The sequence below is a fragment of the Heptranchias perlo genome, chromosome 7 (genome assembly GCF_035084215.1).
Source record: "Heptranchias perlo isolate sHepPer1 chromosome 7, sHepPer1.hap1, whole genome shotgun sequence".
Classification (NCBI taxonomy): domain Eukaryota; kingdom Metazoa; phylum Chordata; class Chondrichthyes; order Hexanchiformes; family Hexanchidae; genus Heptranchias; species Heptranchias perlo.
In genome coordinates this window covers 61,080,535-61,099,894 of record NC_090331.1, presented here as the reverse complement: position 1 = coordinate 61,099,894, position 19,360 = coordinate 61,080,535, and the positions used below count along the sequence as shown (strand labels likewise).

At 40.5% G+C, this 19,360-nt stretch overlaps 1 protein-coding gene across 1 annotated transcript in view; it reads right to left on the bottom strand.

The window, feature by feature from the left end:
• Positions 1-3,347: 3,347 nt before the first annotated feature.
• fam171b (family with sequence similarity 171 member B) overlaps positions 3,348-19,360 on the bottom strand; it is a 41,831-nt gene continuing 25,818 nt past the window's right edge. The window contains exons 5-8 of the mRNA XM_067986814.1: positions 19,119-19,289; positions 14,611-14,727; positions 10,027-10,147; positions 3,348-6,501 (exon numbers count right to left, since the gene is read on the bottom strand). Coding sequence (XP_067842915.1) covers positions 5,097-6,501; positions 10,027-10,147; positions 14,611-14,727; positions 19,119-19,289 — 1,814 coding nt within the window. The 3' untranslated portion in view covers positions 3,348-5,096. The remainder of the gene's footprint in view (positions 6,502-10,026; positions 10,148-14,610; positions 14,728-19,118; positions 19,290-19,360) is intronic.

The window sequence follows — 19,360 nt, the reverse complement described above, 5'->3', positions numbered from 1 at the left end:
GTGCCCCTGTGGGCATTGGGATTCCTCACATCAATGCTTCGGCTTACATGCAAAATATGAAAGGGTTGAGATGGTACCTAGTTATAGCAATATCATTATGCGCATCAATGTCTGGCCTCAGGCACGCCTCTTAAAGATAGATCTCGTGATCTTCTGAATTTATTTTGCATTTTCTAGTAAATGTTGCTGTATTTTAGTCCAAGCATTCAGTTTTTGCTGGTAACTCTGGCCTGTCTCAATTTTTTTTTGCTGTCAATCCTTTCAGTATTTTTGAGTTGCTGTGAAACATCAGTGGCTGTTATTCAGGAAGCTGCCACAATGTCATTAGTAAACAGCAGCCCATAGTGGAAGAAGAATCACTGGGGTGGGGTGGGGAAATTAGCTCCTAAGAGAGCTGGGCTAATCTCCATGGCTGCTGACCCCACTGAGAAACCTGCTAAGAGCAGAGGAGGGCCTTGGGCTGTGAGCCTGAGCAATTGTTTCTTAAAGAAAAAACTTGCATTTATATAGCACCTTTCACAACCTCAGGATGGCCTGAAACGATTCACAGTCAATAAAGTACTTTTTGAAATGTAATCATTGTTGCAATGTAGGAAGCGCAGCAGCCAATTTGCGCACAGTAAACAGCAATGAAATAAATTTTCCACCTGTAAGAGAAATGCACTTGCAGCTTTGGCACAATGAAAGTGTGTCTGCAAAAGACCAATGTGTTAAAGAAACCTTGACATGGTACGTCCTAGAGGGTGTGGGAGGTCCCATCTTATGTTGGTGCCATTCTGGATGAGGCATACTAGAAAAAATGCAACAGTGAGGAACACATTTAGCATCATCTTCCTGAGGGACACCTGCAAATAAACGACACCTGATGCAAGTCCCAGCAAACGTCTTCCTAATTTGCAGTCAGGTGCAAGGAATCTGGATGACTGCACAGATTTTGTGGGAAGAGCTGCCCTTGTTTGGTGATCTTCAATGTAGTTTGCACCTGGAGGTTGGTCTTCAGCCCTAAATAGTGCCACATTCCTTTAATACACCTCCTTCAGCAGGATCCCCAATTCCTCAGTCTCAAAGGGAACACTGTCGCCACTGTGTTATTGTGATCAATTACTCCACTTTTCTGTCCCCACCATGACTTGCATTTTTGTGGCTAGCTGCAGCCCTCCCTCCCTCCCCAGAATACCCCATCATCAGTCAAGTGTGCTACATGCCAAGATCTCTGGGCAAACTTTTCATGTGCCTAATAGCCTATTCAAATTAGGGAAAATGGGACCATGCCCACCCTCCCTCTGTGCTGCAAACTCAGGTGAGCCCGTTATTGGGCCTGCTCAACTTCATTTTTCCCCCATGCGCAATATAAATTTATTTTACATTTTTAAACCCTATCAGACAAGTCATGCACATATCTTTTTACTTCCTAATCTCTTAAACATTCAATGTGGAATGTTTAAGAGATGTTACTTTTTCAAAGTAATTAATATAAGCTAATAAACATGTCATGCTGAAACCATCAACTGAAACCCTTTTTGAGAAAAGAGACAATGGTTCACATACTGTGGCATTATGTAACAGGAAACAAAGTAAAATTCCTACTGCAACTATGGAGAACTCAGCAAATTGTGCAGCACTTGAGAAGCATGCATGTGTCAAATAAATGGAATACTGCAGTGTGAAGTTGCCTGCCTTTTAAAAAAAATCTGTATAACTCAGTTGTGAAATTCCTGCTTGTGAGTCAGTCTCCACCTGTGAGCAAAGATCATCCTTAATAACATCACATGCTCTGGAATAAAGATCCTTAGATTCTTTTTACCAATCAATTCAAGAGTCCCCCTGAGCTCCCATTTTTCTTTACATCACTGGCTTTCTCTGGTCATCTTCCAATCCCATCCACTCTTGCTGGTGATTCAATTCTACATTCATTGGCTTTCTTCAGATCACATGCTCTCGATGCACCCAACCTCCAGAACTCGATGAGCAGGAGCTGAATCACTACATCATGACCATTCCAGTGTCCTTTAGTGGGGCACTGAAATTGTTTCTTTCAATTTTCCAAAAGATACACCGTCTCTCTCCCAAGTCTTGCCAACAACTATCACATTTTACCTTTGATTCCACCATCCTTAGTCCTTCATCTATTGACACTCTCCGCCTCACCAAAATAGCTTGCAAGAAAGTTATTTTGAACTCAAAATAACTAGCTTGTGATTTTAATAATTGACTGAGGTAAATGATGATGAGGACGTGTGTGTGTGTGTGTGTGTGTAAGTCTTACACGTCTTGCATCCAGTTTGTACTGCCCCATGGAGCAATTCCACTTTTGCCAATTCCACCTGAAGCAGACTTGCAAGTCATAATATATGGTTTGGGGGGAAATCACCTTTGAGAATAGTCTGTGTCATTTATGCTGTCTTTTGGAGTCTGGATTGTCTCAGAAATGGCAAATGTTCTGGTTTCAAAATTAGGCACAATCTACATTACCTGTAAGCCTCTGTAATTGTTATTGTGACTGGAAAATACTTGTAACAGGGGAATGTTATGTACAATAACATTCTGGATGGGGTTTTGCAATTGCATGCATTCACTTTTTACTTGTATTTTGTTAGTAGTACTATATAACCTGAGGATTTGGCGAGAAACATTTGTTGTTAACAATTATTAAATAAAATTATTTGTATTTGATATACATACTAGCATGTGTAACTGTAGATATGTCTTTTTGAAAATGGCATTACTAGGTTTAATGATTCCCATTCACAGACTAATACTGAACCTAAAAATTTTCAAATTAAAATAAGTGCATCTTCTGCTGTTTTCCATTTTCCTCCCCTTTCGTCTCCTAGGCCACATACAACTTGTAGCCAAAGGGAAGGGTAGGATGTGCTCTGAGGTATCAACAATACTGATGTGAACCTGCCACCAGGAGAGCTGTCCAGTCACTACTCTCCCCCTGGCTTCCCCTCCCCAGCTGTGATAGGTGCCTGGCCTTCATTTGGAGTTTCCCTCCAGTGACATAGCTAAGGTTGAAGACTCAGCAAACTATATTAAAAAAGTCTTACCTTTGGCTACTAAATTAAATAATGATTATTCTAATTTAATAAAGGCTTTGAAATTACAGTGCGAAATAATGGTGTATGCAAACTCTACACTTTCATCTGAATTTCCTCTCTTCACTACGATAGCAGCGACATTAACTTATTTCAAATAAATGCATTGATGCTTCTGCTAAAAGTGGACAGAGAAATTTCAGACTAATGCATTCTGCATTCCACAGCGTGATGTCAAGGCCAAATGCATTTTGGGTAACTGTGCACTACATTATGTGCATTTGAGTCAAACACAATGTAAACGAAACTCAGTTCAATTTTATTGGGTTTTAAACAATGCATTAAAACAATTCTGAATGTAATTCACTACTCCTTAGAAATACTACACTGAACATGAGTCTAATGGCAAAACTGGCTTTGATAACAAATAAAATGTATGAACATGCAACCATGCTTGACACCACACTGAATAAACACTTTTCCTAAAACATATAATACAATAAAATACTTCCCAATGGTCTCACAAAACAGCAGGCTCCTGCTTTTGTTCCAGCATTTTGTCAACTACAAAATGAAAATGCAGGTTGTTTTTCAAGATATGCACCTTATTTACTGAAAATAATGAGTCTGATCTGAACAAGGTTAAGCAGAATTAGTTGCAGAACTGTATACTAAAAGTGTATTCTGGTCAGGAGAACTGTCTGGATTGTTGCAAACCAGAACAACAGGGTACAAAAAGCAACGGTTAGGAAGATTCACTTCAAATCTCAATGTCCGCAGCACAGTGCCATGTAGCTTTATATCAACTTTAAAAGTCCCAGTGTTTCTTCAGAATCTGAAAGGATATCTAAATGGAAATCTCCATTGAAATGAATCAAGTTAAATGCAACAAAATGATTGGGGCTCATTACATGAATCATAACAATGGAAACAAATGTTACAGTATATATATTGCTTTGATGCTGCTCATCAGCAAAACCCAAAAACAATTTATTTCAAGATTTTCTGCCCACCTCTGTCACAAAAAGAACAAATTATAGTTATGCTTTTATGGCTAGGTTTTAAAAGGGATTCACAAATATTGCTTATTCTTAAGTCTTTTAGATTTAGTTGTAAACTATGTGCCTCTCTGTATGTATTTATATATGAACAGCAGCCTCTCAGACCAAACATCAACCTCCATTTTGAAAATGTTGCCTGTTGAATTAATACATACAAAGTTTTACAACCTTTTCCTGTTGCTTAGTAAATTTGAAAAGTTTGTGCTTTTGGGAATAGAGTTTTTAAAAACATATACATGGTTTAATATTTTATAAAAGTATCCTTTAGTGCAAAACTATATATTGTATCAAGTTTTGGGAATAAATTTAATTTGTATAAATTGTTAAAGGCGGTGTCTTGTACTATTTTCATGTTCAAATACAAACAAGTCATGATATCAGCCTCAAGATAAAGCTGCATATCATCCCTTTGTTGATACAGATTCAAGTTAAGTCAGCATTCTATTCAGAATATATTTATTTAGTTCTTAAATCAGCTCTCGTGTGGGCAACACACAATTAATCACAACAGATGACTCGGACTTAACCATGTCTACCTTTTGAGGGCAGAGTGCTAACAGATTTACATAACAGACTGACATTAAACACTAATAGAGGAGACGAGGGTTCACTTGCTTTCTTTCTTGCTAGAGTTTACAGTGGCAGAGGTGAGAGACTTTAAAGAGGGGCAAGCACTTTGAAAGAGAAAGGAGGTAAGGTTTTGCTGCGAAAAGATACTGAAAACTAATTAGATAATCTTTATCAATTTCATATAAACAGGTTCTGGGGCAAAAGTCTAAAGGACACAAATAACTTGGTGCTTGATAACCCTGTGCGTAATTATTTACAGTATATTAAAGATATGGAGAGATCCAAGAGATACACCTTATACAAACAGGATGTCTTTATTCAGTACAATGAACTGTAACTAATCAGTAAAATAGAGTGCTAGATTAACCACAGAACCAATAACATGCTTTTGTTCCATTGTAAAGATTTGGAAGCAAAGCAACTCAACTTAGTTTATAGAGATCAGAGGCCGTTCCTCTCTTTTCTGCCAAACACTTTTTTTACTATCTTCCCCATCTCCATCAGTACTCAATCGTCCCTTTCTGTTTGGGGGGGTTAGACTGAGCTCGTCCTCCTGCAAATCTCTGTCACTTTGTTCTTCTTCAACCTCTATTATCTGGTCGCTTCCTATATCGAGCATGTGTCTGAAGGACAGGTCCTCCGGGGTACAGACAGTGGTCCCGCTTTCACTGCCACTCAGATCCATGTCTTCTGAGTAAAGGCTCTTTGAAGCAGGTGTACTTTTGATGAAAGTCTTTTCCTTTTCCAGCTTCTTGCCAGTATGGTGCTCATTCATATCAACTCCTGAATCAAGGCTGGTGTCATTGCTGTGCGCTTTTTTCGGTTTCTGAACAACCATGCATGAATGTCTGATTGGAGGTACTGGCTTACCTTCCAGTGATACAAACCATGCTCTGGGATGTGGTGAAGGCTTGCCTTTGGTCATTTCTAATAGCGTTTGTTCAGATATGCCCTGCAGTTCAGTGGCAAACGGAGTCATTCCCACTGCCTCATTCAGCGTGCCAGGGACAGAAACAGATTCCAGCAGATTGTTGCTATATCTTCCCCAGTTTGCGGGCAACACCGACTTGGAATCCATGACCTGTTTTGCATTTATATAGTCCTGTTGTCCTTGAAGAATCTGCTGTTGTCTGTGGGATTCGGTCTGTTGTTGAGAATGCAGTGGCATTTTAGAAAGTGTCTGTGTGTAATTGTCCCTGGTTAGTGTTTCAGCCAAAGGGCTATATATGATCTGCCTATTCCTGGGCAAAGTAGCCGACCTGGCAACCTGGTCTGGAGTACAAAAAAGATCTTGAGTTTGCATGACGGCCATGGTTGGGTTATAAACAGGCAATAGTTTATTTGAAATATGCGGTAATTGGTACATTTCTTCATTAACAGTGTGCTGCATTTTGTACTGCTCTTCTATCATCTCCTTTCTCCTGGCTAGCATTTTCATGTGTTTAATCTGCAATGCGTTTTTGGGTACGTCCTCAGGGCTGTTGACTGCTTGCTGAGATACGGTTTCCCTGTGGTGAAGATTATCTCCGAATTTTTTCCGAGACCGGACTGTGAAATTTTCGACATAAATTTTGCAGCTCTCATTATTTTGTTTCTCTGCAGTTTTACTCACAAGTTTACAGAATTCGTCCACTTCCTTTTGAGATAGTTCCCTCCTTGGACTATAGGAGACAACCTTGGGCTGTTGAGAAGCAGGCTTTTCATCAGGTTTTAAGTTTTCTTTGGTGGCGGGAGGCAAATTCACGTGGCTGGTTGATGTGGTCTGGTCCTTCTTTGAGGTATCCATTTTAATCTTGTTTCTTGGCTTTTTGAGTGGATGACTGTATCTTCCTCTGTCAAGAAACAGAAGTTGGTTTTAATTATATAAAGGAAAACTTTGTCAATATAAATGCTTGAAAGGATGATGGAAGCAGATTCAATAACAATTTTCAAAAGGGAATTGGATATATACTTGAAAAGAAAAAAAATATGCAGGACTATGGGGAAAGAGCAGGTGCATGGGGCTAATTGGATAGCTTTTTCAAAGAGCCGAACATAGGCATGATGGGCCAAATGGTCACCTTTTGTGATGTATGATTCTATAATAATGATCAACACTAACTATGCATTTTAGTAAATGGAGGAAAATTTCTGCATTTCAGTGATTCTCCGATTTTTACACAGAAACAACGTAATAGAAAATGACAACAAGCAATTTGTGGAGTTTTTGATGTCACAAGCTATAGAAAAGCTACACTTTTGACAAGTTATTTATTTGATTTTGAGTATGACGTGTACTTAAAACAAAGATCTCACTCCAGACTGACCCAGCCAGTTTCATCAATTAAAGCAATTTTAAATAGGGGTGCTTTGAACAAGACATGGTATTAACTTCTGCAGTCCCAGAGCTCCAAGCTTCATTCATCAAACAGAAGCCAGTAGTTCCCACCTGAAGCTTAAAGGCAACATTTTGGTGGCCAGCAGAAGTGGACCATTTTATAGTGCTCTGTGTACTGATTTAACTAATGCAAGAAAATGGGCTTTCAAAAAAAATAGCAAGTATTACTAGAAGTTCAAAGTTAACAATTTTGGGTAGGATAGCTTGACTCCACCAGATTAACTTTCAGAAGTAATTTTTAAAATATGTAAATAAAATTAAAATGGTGCCAGCCATATATGCAGCATCACAGATCAATGTGAATCAAGGAGCCAGCGACGACCGGATGAAAACTTTTAAGTGCAAAACTCTAAAATACCCTGTGGAGGGTCCAACTAAACTAGTGAAAGCAGTTTGATGATGTGATAGCTCACTAATAAAAATATGCAGGGGCCTTTAAAATCAGTTTTTTTTTAAAACCAATTTCTAACTGGTAAATTCCTGGATTTTCGTGGGTGGTGAATTGATTTCCACCAAATTTGAGAAACCCCTCCCCTAAAATTTCCCAATGTTTTCTTACCAAAAATGAGACTTAGAGATGCACGAAAATTGTACTCGCGATGTCAGCATGCACAATGAGCGATTTATGGGCAATGTTGAAGTTACTGATACAATGCGCACGCGACACTGGACCTGATTTTAGGCAGGAGTAGAAACAAAGGCTGTGCACCTTGGACAGGGCCTGGATTATCTTTAGGTACTGCAGTGAGGGCTGAATCACTAGATTATTTATACTACAGCAAATGTCAGTCTTTCATTCTGGTTAGGTATGGAGCAGGGACAGCAGTGTGCTGATTGGCCCCTGAAGACTCAGGTCTTCAAATCAAATGTGAATTCAGGTCACGCACCTAAACTAAAGAGCAAGATTGCAACTGTTCCCCTTTTATTATTATTCCACCATCATAGTATCAGTGAGCCGCTGGAACAATAAAAACAGGCTCTTCAAATTTTACTTGCCAGACAAGTGGCAGGCAATGACTATCTCCAACAAGAGAGAGTCCAACCACCTCCCCATGACATTCAACGGCATTACCATCGCCGAATCCCCCACCATCAACATCCTGGGGTTCACCACTGACCAGAAACTTAACTAGACCATCCACATAAATACTGTGGCCACAAGAGCAGGTCAGAGGCTGTGTATTCTGCGGCGAGTGACTCACCTCCTGACTCCCCAAAGCCTTTCCACCATCTACAAGGCACAGGTCAGGAGTGTGATGGAATACTCTCCACTTGTCTGGATGAGTGCAGCTCCAACAACAATCAAGAAGCTCGACACCATCCAGGACAAAACAGCCACCTGATTGGCACCCCATCCACCACCCTAAACATTCACTCCCTTCACCACCAGCGCACTGTGGCTGCAGTGTGTACCATCCACAGGATGCACTGCAGCAACTCGCCAAGGCTTCTTCGACAGCACCTCCAAAACCCGCGACCTCTACCATCTAGAAGGACAAGAGCAGCAGGCACATGGGAACAACAACATATGGGAGAGATTACACAAATTGGGGTTGTATTCTCTAGAGTTTCGAAGGTTAAGGGGTGATCTGATCGAAGTTTAAAAGATATTAAGGGGAACAGATAGGGTGGATAGAGAGAAATTATTTCCGCTGGTTGGGGATTCTAGGAGTAGGGGGCACAGTCTAAAAATTAGAGCCAGACCTTTCAGGAGCGAGATTAGAAAATATTTCTACACATAAAGGGTGGTAGAATTTTGGCACTCTCTCCTGCAAACGGCAATTGATACTAACTCAATTGCTAAATTTAAATCTGAGATAAATAGCTTTTTGGCAACCAAAGGTATTAAGGGATATGGGCCAAAGGCAGGTATATGGCGTTAGATCACAGATCAGCCATGATCTCATCAAATGGCGAAGCAGGCACGAGGGGCTGAATGGCATACTCCTGTTCCTATGTTCCTAACACCACCTGCACGTTCCCCTCCAAGTCATACACCATCCCGACCTGGAAACATATCGCCGTTCCTTCATCGTCACTGGGTCAAAATCCTGGAACTCCCTTCCTAACAGCACTATGGGAGAACCTTCACCACACGGACTGCAGCGGTTCAAGAAAGCGGCTCACCACCACCTTCTCAAGGGCAATTAGGGATGGGCAATAAATGCTGGCCTCGCCAGCGACGCCCACATCCCATGAACGAATAATAAAAAAAACTTTTAATTTAAAATAAAATCTAGGGGTTAAGTGATGGTGAGCCACCTAAAAATGGTGTCTGTGAACAACATAAATAATTATGGGTTGTCATTTAGTTTAACAGTACTTTTAAAAAAAAATCCCTTCCTTGTTTTGAATTTTAACAATATTCAAAATAAAAAATATTAAAAACTGATTTTCACACTAAAAAATAAAGCTGAAAGAAATCCTAGGTTTTTAAACCGGCAGTAAAAATGGACTTTAAAGTCTGTAAAAATGTGAACACGCGGTGAACAGAAATGCCCATAACCACTGCAGGGTACCCGAGGTTGGAAGAAGACACCATGACTTGTCTGCATTGTGTTGTTCACACAAACCTATAAGTGCTTGGTTTTGCGAAAACAATCAAATATTTACTGATTTCAATCATCCAGTGTCAGGATTAAGCACTCCCATGTTAAATGTAGCAAAATTACACGTGGACTAAATCCCTCCTTGCATCTGCACAACAGCATTCCTTAGCCATAACCTCACCAGTGTATCTCCTACTGCATTACTGTGACATTCCCCATTCCCCATACAAACAAATCTATGGCATTCCAGTCAGATTGTCTGTGTCTTTAATTATCACATGCTCAACGAATAACCATTTATTTACATTCAATTATAGACCAGAAGTCACATTTTGTAGAACACAAAATATGCAGGGGGACAAAATAATTTGGGAAACGTACAAGTCTCCAGGGCACAGGTTCTTATGCATGGAAATATCTAACTCCCCTACCTGCAGTAACAAAAGAGCACAGCCACGAAACCCACAAGAATCACTGTAGTTCCTCCTAATATAGCCACTAGGAGCATTGTATGGTAGGTCGTTATATCCTTTGCAATACGACCAATTGTACCTGGATTTAACAAAACAGGTTTTAATAAAAATCACATGTATGTAATGTTCTGCATTGTTATTTAAAATCACAGCGTCAGCTTCAAGAGATTGTATGAAGCAGTAAATGCCTCATTCACTTCAGTGCAGATTTTCTGTAATACTTGTACCAAATACAGACTACACATGAATTTTATGATTCTAAATAAATAGCTCATTTTGTCTAGTTTCAACAAGTAAATTGGATTGGATGTTACTGAAGTCCTTTTTAATTACTGATATACTTTCCTGCATTAGAATCACAGATTTTTACAGCACAGGAGGAGGCTAATTGGCCTATCCTTTCCCTATAACCCTTTACGTTTTTTAATTTTAAAAAATATTTATCCTCTTCCCTTTCCTACCTTGTGGTAGGATGTTCCATGTCCTAATAAATTTCAGTGTGGAAAAACATCATCTTAACCCTTCCATTTTAAATGTGTGCCCTTTAGTTACTGACTCACCAATCAGTGCAAATAGCTCTTCTCTATATACCTCCTTAAAAACTTTCATAATTTTGAAGACCTTAATCAGATTTCCTCTTAAACTTCATTGCTACATTGAAAAGAGCCCCGGTTTTTCTGGTCTCTTCTCAGAACGAAAGCCTCTCATTCCTCATTATTTCAGCAGTTTGTTCTGTTTACATTATGCTTCTTGTATAGATGAATAATTGTAGTAATTGCTTAGCAATACATTACAGAAATTAGTACAATTTCCCACATTTCTTGCGGAAGTTTTTTTTAAAATTCATTCATGGGATGTGGGCTTCGCTGGCAAGGCCAGCATTTATTGCCCATCCCTAACTGCCCTTGAGGTGGTGGTGATGAGCCGCCTTCTTGAGTCGCTGCAGTCCGTGTGGTGAAGGTTCTCCCACGGTGCTGTTAGGAAGGGAGTTCCAGGATTTTGACCCAGTGACGATGAAGGAACGGCGATATATTTCCAAGTCAGGATGGTGTGTGACTTGGAGGGGAACGTGCAGATGATGTTGTTCCCATGTGCCTGCTGCCCTTGTCCTTGTCCTTCTAGGTGGTAGAGGTCACGGGTTTGGGAGGTGCTGTCGAAGAAGCCGTGAGTTGTTGCAGTGCATCCTGTGGATGGTACACACTGCAGCCACTGTGCGCCGGTGGTGAAGGGAGTGAATGTTTAGGGTGGTGGATGGCATGCCAATCAAGCGGATTGCTTTGTCTTGGATGGTGTTGAGCTTCTTGAGTTTTGTTGGAGCTGCACTCATCCAGGCAAGTGGAGAGTATTCCATCACACTCCTGACTTGTGCTCTGTATATAGTGGAAAGGCTTTGGGGAGTCAGGAGGTGAGTCACTTGCTGCAGAATACCCAGTCTCTGACCTGCTCTTGTAGCCACAGTATTTATGTGGCTGGTCCAGTTAAGTTTCTGGTCAATGGTGACCCCCAGGATGTTGAATGTCAAGGGAAGGTGGTTAGATTCTCTCTTGTTGGAGATGGTCATTGCCTGGCACTTGTCTGGCATGAATGTTACTTGCCAGGCATGAATGTTACTTGCCACTTAACAGCCCAAGCCTGGATGTTGTCCAGGTCTTGCTGAATGCGGGCACGGACTGCTTCATTATCTGAGGGGTTGTGAATGGACCTGAACACTGTGCAATCATTAGCAAACATCCCCATTTCTGATCTTACGATGGAGGGAAGGTCATTGATGAAGCAGCTGAAGATGGTTGGGCCTAGGACACTGCCCTGAGGAACTCCTGCAGCAATGTCCTGGGCTGAGATGATTGGCCTTCAACAACCACTACCATCTTCCTTTGTGCTAGGTATGACTCCAGCCACTTTTTCCCCCTGAATCCGATTGACTTCAATTTTACTAGGGCTCCTTGGTGCCACACTCGGTCAAATGCTGCCTTGATGCCAAGGGCAGTCACTCTCACCTCACCTCTGGAATTCAGCTCTTTTGTCCATGTTTGGACCAAGGCTGTAATGAGGTCAGGAGCAGAGTGGTCCTGGTGGAACCCAAACTGAGCATCGGTGAGCAGGTTATGGGTGAGTAAGTGCCGCTTGATAGCACTGTCGACAACATCTTCCATCACTTTGTTGATTGAGAGTAGACTAATGGAGTGGTAATTGGCCGGATTGGATTTGTTCTGCTTTTCTGTGGACAGGACATACCTGCTGTCTTGTCCACAAAAAAGCAGGACAAATCCAATCCGGCCAATTACCACTCCATTAGTCTTCTCTCAATCATCAGCAAAGTGATGGAAGCTGTCGTCGAAGTTCAAGGGCAGCAGGCACATGGGAACACCACCACTTGTACGTTCCCCTCCAAGTCACACACCATCCCAACTTGGAAATATATCACCGTTCCTTCATCGTCGCTGGATCAAAATTCTGCAACTCCCTACCTAACAGACCTCTGGGAGAACCTTCACAACTTGGACTGCAGCGGTTCAAGAAGGCTGCTCACCACCACCTTCTCAAGGGCAATTAGGGATGGGTAATAAATGCTGGCCTTGCCAGGAATGCCCACATCCCATGAACGAATAAAAAAAAAATTTCCACTTTGTCAGGTAGATGCCAATGTTGTAGCTGTACTGGAACAGCTTGGCTAGAGGGGCAGCTAGTTCTGGAGCACAAGTCTTCAGCACTACAGCCAGGATTTTGTCAGGGCCCATAGCCTTTACTGTATCCAGTGCACTTAGCCATTTCCTGATATCACGTGGAGTGAATCGAATTGGCTGAAGACTGGCTTCTGTGATGGTGGGGATCTCTGGGGGAGGCCGAGATGAATCATCCAATAGGAGTCATTCCAAGTGAAATATGCTCAAACAATGGGGATCGAAATTTCTGACAGGTTAAAAGGCTTTGGTTAGGTTTTAATTGGTTTCGCACCAGTTAACTTCCTGTGACGTGGCTAATGAACAAGAAGAAATCATCATTCTTCCCGCAATTGTCTCTCGGTTTCCTTGCCACTCTCTAATTCTGTCTGTGTCCCTCTTGGTCATTTCAGTGTTGTACTCTTTTCTCTCACTGGACAACTCTCACACACTTCTCACAACAGGACAAGATGATCTTCCAACAGGTTACGTTGTCCCTATTTATAATCATTTTCTAAAATATATCCCATATAAAACCCACTACAGGGTGACCCACAACTGCACTTCTAATCCAAAACAGGTGCTAATGGTAGAACACCACTACAGGCAAGTGATTTGTGTTGATCTCTGTCTGAGATGCACCGTGGGAAGGTGAGACGGAGGGAAAGGAAAAATAAAGTGTGCAAAACACCTCGGATCACTCTTGTGCAGCTGCTATTGCAGATTGTATGCTGCAATTGACAGATCTGGAAGATGGTTCCCTGCCTGCTCTGACAGATTGGGAATCGGGAGTGGAATGTAGCGCTGGGTGGGATCAAATTCAAGAACAACAAAGAGGGGGCAAAATAAATATTTTATCTATCTCTACGTAAGTATGTGTGTGTGGGTTCATTAACATATATTGAATTTGATCCAAGATAATTTTATTTTTTCACTCACATGGATATAAAAACCCACTTTAAACATTGTATTTGAATATCTAAATTAATTGAAAAGTTGTAAACTGGAACAAACTATTCATTGAGATGTAATTATTATACCTCAATGAGCTGAGTGATGGCAATATAGACAAATATATGACAGTAATAAAAGCTGTTGACTATGTCTGCCAATGCCCGTGTCTCCTTCAGAATGAAAATAATTGAATGCATCGGCTGAGTTTCTTTAAACATCATATGAAAGGCATGCGGGTGAAATTTATTCATGCAAAATGTACCTGAAAGTTTTATCGGTAGTATTATCAAATAAAATTTTTGGTCATTTGTTTTATTTATAATATGAGTTTTAAGGACTCGGCTGTAATTATTACTGATCTCAATTATACTGCAACTTTCTTTGAGACTTAATGAACCTATGTCACTTGTTAGTGAAGAAACACGACACAGACTGTCCCTCTGTATGCATCTAGGACCACAGTGGTAGGTCCCTAGATCTTGTCATTGGTAATAATAAAAGATAAATAGCTCAAAATCATAACAACTATGTAATTAAATTCATTATTTGGAAAACAAACTTGAGATAAATGCAGTTACAAACTGCAGTCGCTATTTCAGTTTCAGCCAACACTTAAATAACTTTTTCTTGAGGTTAATCCTTTGAAAAGTCCGTTTTCATGGACATTGGGTAAGGATAGGGTCAGGTTCATCTCTGATGTCTTATGTGGTTAAATAGCCTGCTGTATTCATTGTCTAGGCCTACACAGGAAGAATGCCCATTGTCTGTTAATTTACAGAATCCAATGGATTACCTGATCTACAGTTCTATACATTCCCTACAATGTTTATCTCCCTATAAGTTTACAAAACTAAAACTGTGTCATGGCACTAATAGGATGAATAAAATAGGAATTTGGAAAGAGTGAATATATAATATGCACGTTTACCTTTGGTTAAAGGTAATGGTGCAGCTATCCAGTGACCCAAATGAGGGGCTATGTATGTCCAGACAAGATGGTCGTCCTCCTTTCTAACTGTTCCAAGTCCTCGATTTACCCAAGCACCTTTGATGAGAGAACATTTGTAAGTCAGGCATTCATCTTAGATTTACAATGCAACTACAGAAGAAACAACATTTATAGCCCACTATTTATTGAAATGCTCTTTTAATGGTAACGTATTTACATTTTCCACCCATTTCCCAGGTCCAGATATTTTTGCATAAAAACACAGCTGAGGGGATGGACAGGCAACTTATTCCCAGGCCTCCGACAATGTCACAAGAAGATGTGTAAAAATAGCTGAGGGTGACTCTCCATCCCTACGGGGAAGTGCCTGGGACCATCTCCCAAACACCACAGCTAAGAGTGGGAACTCACCACGTGAGGAACTGGAGGTGCAAACCATCGACTACTATTCTTTGATGCAATGCAATGAAGCACAAACATTAGGCACCAACTATTTTTAAGAAAACAATTGAAACTAGTGCCAGTTCCCTATTAAACCCCACAGTTGCAGTTCCGCTTTTCAGTTTTGAATGGAGGATCTATTTATCAGCTAGTATAAAAAAAATCTTTTAAATAGAACAAATAGTAAACTGCTTTATTTTTTATGGAATTTACTACATTTAGCATCATAACAGAGCCTGTTTCTCTGTTTCATTTTTTCAGCTTATCTGAACCGGCTCATTCCTCATATTCCGTGGTATTCGAAAGAATGTTTCCATGCAATTCTTCATTTGGCAGCTTCAAATCAAAAATGTCAAAAGTTAAGAGTTTCAGTTAGGTAGTGTAATCGGAGGGCCAAAAGGCTGCTGTCTTGTGACAGAGGACTGAGTTATGAGGGAAGGTTAGAAAAACTTGGACTCTTCAGCCTTGAAAGGAACTGTCTGAAGGCATAGAAAACTAAACAAAAAAGCCAGAGTGGGGGGGGGGGGGGGGGGGGGAGGAAAGAGGGTTCAGGTGAGGGGAAATTTATAAATCTAAAGAGAAAAGTTAAGGCCATAGAACAGTGTAGTGATTTGGATAAAGATAAGCAGAGTGTGACAGGAAGGGACAGAGAGTTTAACAGTAATAGTTCATCAATGAATAAGGTCAAATCAGGGAAAAATAGTAAAAAGTTGAAATTAAAGATGCTTTCTCTGAATGCACGAAGCATTCGTAACAAGACAGGTGAATTAATGGCACAAAGAGAGATGAATGGGTTCGACCCAATAGTCGTTACTGAGATGTGGTTGCAAGGTGACCAAGGTTGGGAACTAAATATTCCAGGGTACTTGACTTTTTGAAAAGACAGACATGAATGGAAAAGGGGTGGGGGGGGCGGTGATAGCCCTGATAATAAAAAATGACGTAAAGGCAGTAGTGAGAAAGGATCTTTGCTCAGAGGATCAGGAAGTACAATCAGTATGGGTGGAAATGAGAAATAACAAGGGGCAGAAAACACTGGTGGGAGTAGTTTATAGGCCCCCTAACAGTAGTTATAGTGTTGGACAGAGTATTAATCAAGAAGTAAGAAGAGCTTGTAACAAAGGTAATGCAATAATCGTGGGGGACTTTAATCTTCATATAGACTGGGCAAATCAAATTGGCAAAAATAGTTTGGAGGATGAGTTCATGGAATGCATTTAAAACAGTTTCCTAGAACAATACGTCATGGAACCAAACAGGGAACAGGCTATTTTACATCTTATCTTGTGTAATGAGACAGAGTTAATTAGTAATCTCATAGTAAGGGATCCTCTGGGGAATTGATCATAATATGATAGAATTTTACATCGAGTTCAATAGTGACATACTTAAGTCCAAAACTAGAGTCTTAAACGTAAACAAAGCCAATTAAAACAACAAAAACAAATCCAACCATGGCTAACTAGAGAAGTTAAGGATAGTATTAGATTAAAATAAGAGGGTTATAATGTTGCCAAGAAGAATAGTAAGCCTGAGGATTGGGAGAGTTTTAGAAACCAGCAAAGGATGACCAAAAAATTGATAGAGGGAGAAAATAGAATGAGAGTAAACTAGCAAAAAATATAAAAACAGACTGTAAGAGCTTCTACAAGTATGTAAAAAGGAAGAGAGTAGCGAAAGTAAACATCGGTCCCTCAGAGGCCGAGACAGGAGAAATTATAATGAGGAATAAGGAAATGGCAGAAACATTAAACAAATATTTTGTATCTGTCTTCACAGTAGAGGACACAAAAAACATACCAGAAATAGTGGGGAACCAAGGGTCTAATGAGAGTGAGGAACTTGAAGTAAAGTAATTAATATTAATAAAGAAAAAGTACTGGAGAAATTAATGGGACTGAAAGCAGACAAATCCCCTGGACCTGATGGCCTAGATCCTAGGATTCTAAAAGAGGTTGCTGCAGAGATAGTGGATGCATTGGTTGTGATCTTCCAAATTTCCCTAGATTCTAGAACGGTCTCAGTGGATTGGAAGGTAGCAAAAGTAACCCCGCTATTCAAGAAAGGAAGGTAAGAGAAAACAGGGAAATTCAGGCCAATTAGCCCGACATCAGTGGTAGGGAAAATGCTAGAGTCTATTATTAAGGACGTGGTAACAGGGCACTTAGAAAATCGTAATATTACTAAACAGAGTCAACATGGTTTTATGAAAGGGAAATAGTGTTTGACAAATCTATTAAGAGTTTTTTCAGAATGTAGCTAGAAGGATAGATAAAGGGGAACCATATATTTGGATTTTCAAAAGACATTCGATAAGGTGCCACAAAAAAGGTTGTTATGCAAGAAAAGGGCTCATGAGGTTGGGGGTAATATTTTAAGCATGGACAGAGGATTGGTTAATGGACAGAAAACAGAGAGTAGGAATAAATGGGTCATTCTCAGGTTGGCAGGCTGTAACTAGTGGGGGCCCGCAGGGATCGGTGCTTGGGCCTTCAGAAATTTACAATCTATATTAATGACTTAGATGAAGGGACTGAGTATAATGTATCCAAGTTGCTGATGATACAAAGTTAGGTGGGAAAGTAGTAAGCTGTGAGGAGGACACAGAGTCTGCAAAGGGATATAGACAGGTTAAGTGAGTGGGCAAGAAAGTGGCAGATGGAGTATAATGTGGGGAAATGTGAGGTTATTCAATTTGGTTGGAAAAACAGAATATTTTTTAAAAGGTTAGAAACTATTAAATGTTGGTGTTGAGAGGGATTTGGGTGTCTTTGTACATGAAACATAAAGTTAACATGCAGGTACAGCAAGCAATTAGTAAGGCAAGTGATATGTTTGGCCTTTATTGCAGGGGAGTTGGAATAAGAGTAAAAGTCTTGCTGCAATTGTACAGGGCTTTGGTGAGATCATACCTGGAGTACTGCATACAGTTTTGGTCTCCTTACCTAAGGAAGGATATATTTGCCTTAGAGGCCGTGCAATGAAGGTTCATTCGATTGATTCCTGAGATGAGAGGGTTGTCCTATGAGGAGAGATTGAGTAGAATGGGCCTATACTCTCTGGAGTTTAGAAGAATGAGAGGTGATCTCATTGAAATATATAAGATTCTTACAGGGTTTGAGAGGCTGTTTCCCCTGGCTGGGGAGTCTAGAACTAGGGGTCATAGTCTCAGGATAAGGGATCGGCCATTTAGGACTGAGGTGAGGAGGAATTTCTTCATTCAGAGGGTTGCGAATCTTTGGACTTCTCTACCCCAGAGGGCTGTGGATGCTCAGTCATTGAGTATATTCAACGCTGAGATCGATGGATAGATTTTTGGACACTAAGGGAATCAAGGGATATGGGGATCGGGCAGGAAAGTGGAGTAGGGGTAGAAGATCAGCCATGATCTTACTGAATGGCGGAGCAGGCTCGAGAGGCCATATGGCCTACTCCTGCTCCTATTTCTTATGTTCTTAAGACACTAAATATAAAAGAAAAATGTTAACTGTGTGCACTATTCCAAGTTAAAACCACAACTGCAGGACAGGGGGACATAAATACAAACGGTAAAAGGCAAGTTCAGAACTAATGTCAAGAAGCACTTCTTCATGTAAAGTATGATCAATAACTGGAATGGTCCTCTGGGTAGGGTAGTGGAAGAAAAACATCTGGAGTCATTCAAGAGGCCGATACTGCACTGGACTTGGGGTGGAGGGAAGAATAATGGGCAGGGGGAGTCTTGGGTTTCTATGGAAGAATGAGCTAAATGGGCCAAATGGCTCATCTCATCCGTACTCAGTGAACTATGTACATTTAAACTAAAATCAAATAGCTTCTGTCCCACAAGAAGGAATTTTAGAAATGTTGTGTTACGACAGTTTTTCTCTCTCCTATTGCATGAAATCCCCTGCACTTTAAACAGGGCACTTTACTAACAGAAGGTGGTGCTCTCAATCCTCAGATCTAGATTGCCGCAGCTCTGAGTATGGACAGGGTATTTTCCACTAGATTTTACAGTTGATCCACATTAATCAGGATTATGATGCTAAGATTTGCTCACATACCAATTTTCTGGTCAAATGTCCAGGCTGGAAGAGCATCTGCATGCGTCACTAGGTCTGTTGGTCCAAGAGGTAATGTAATATGGATGGATCCTGCCACCTTCACATCATCTTCACCTGAAAACAACTGAACACTAATGGCAGCCAGAGGGGTCAGTTCAATGCTCTTCAGCCCTGTAACAGAAAGCATTTACTATTAAAGAACTGTGTGACAAAGCAAACAAATCCACATCAACACTAAATTC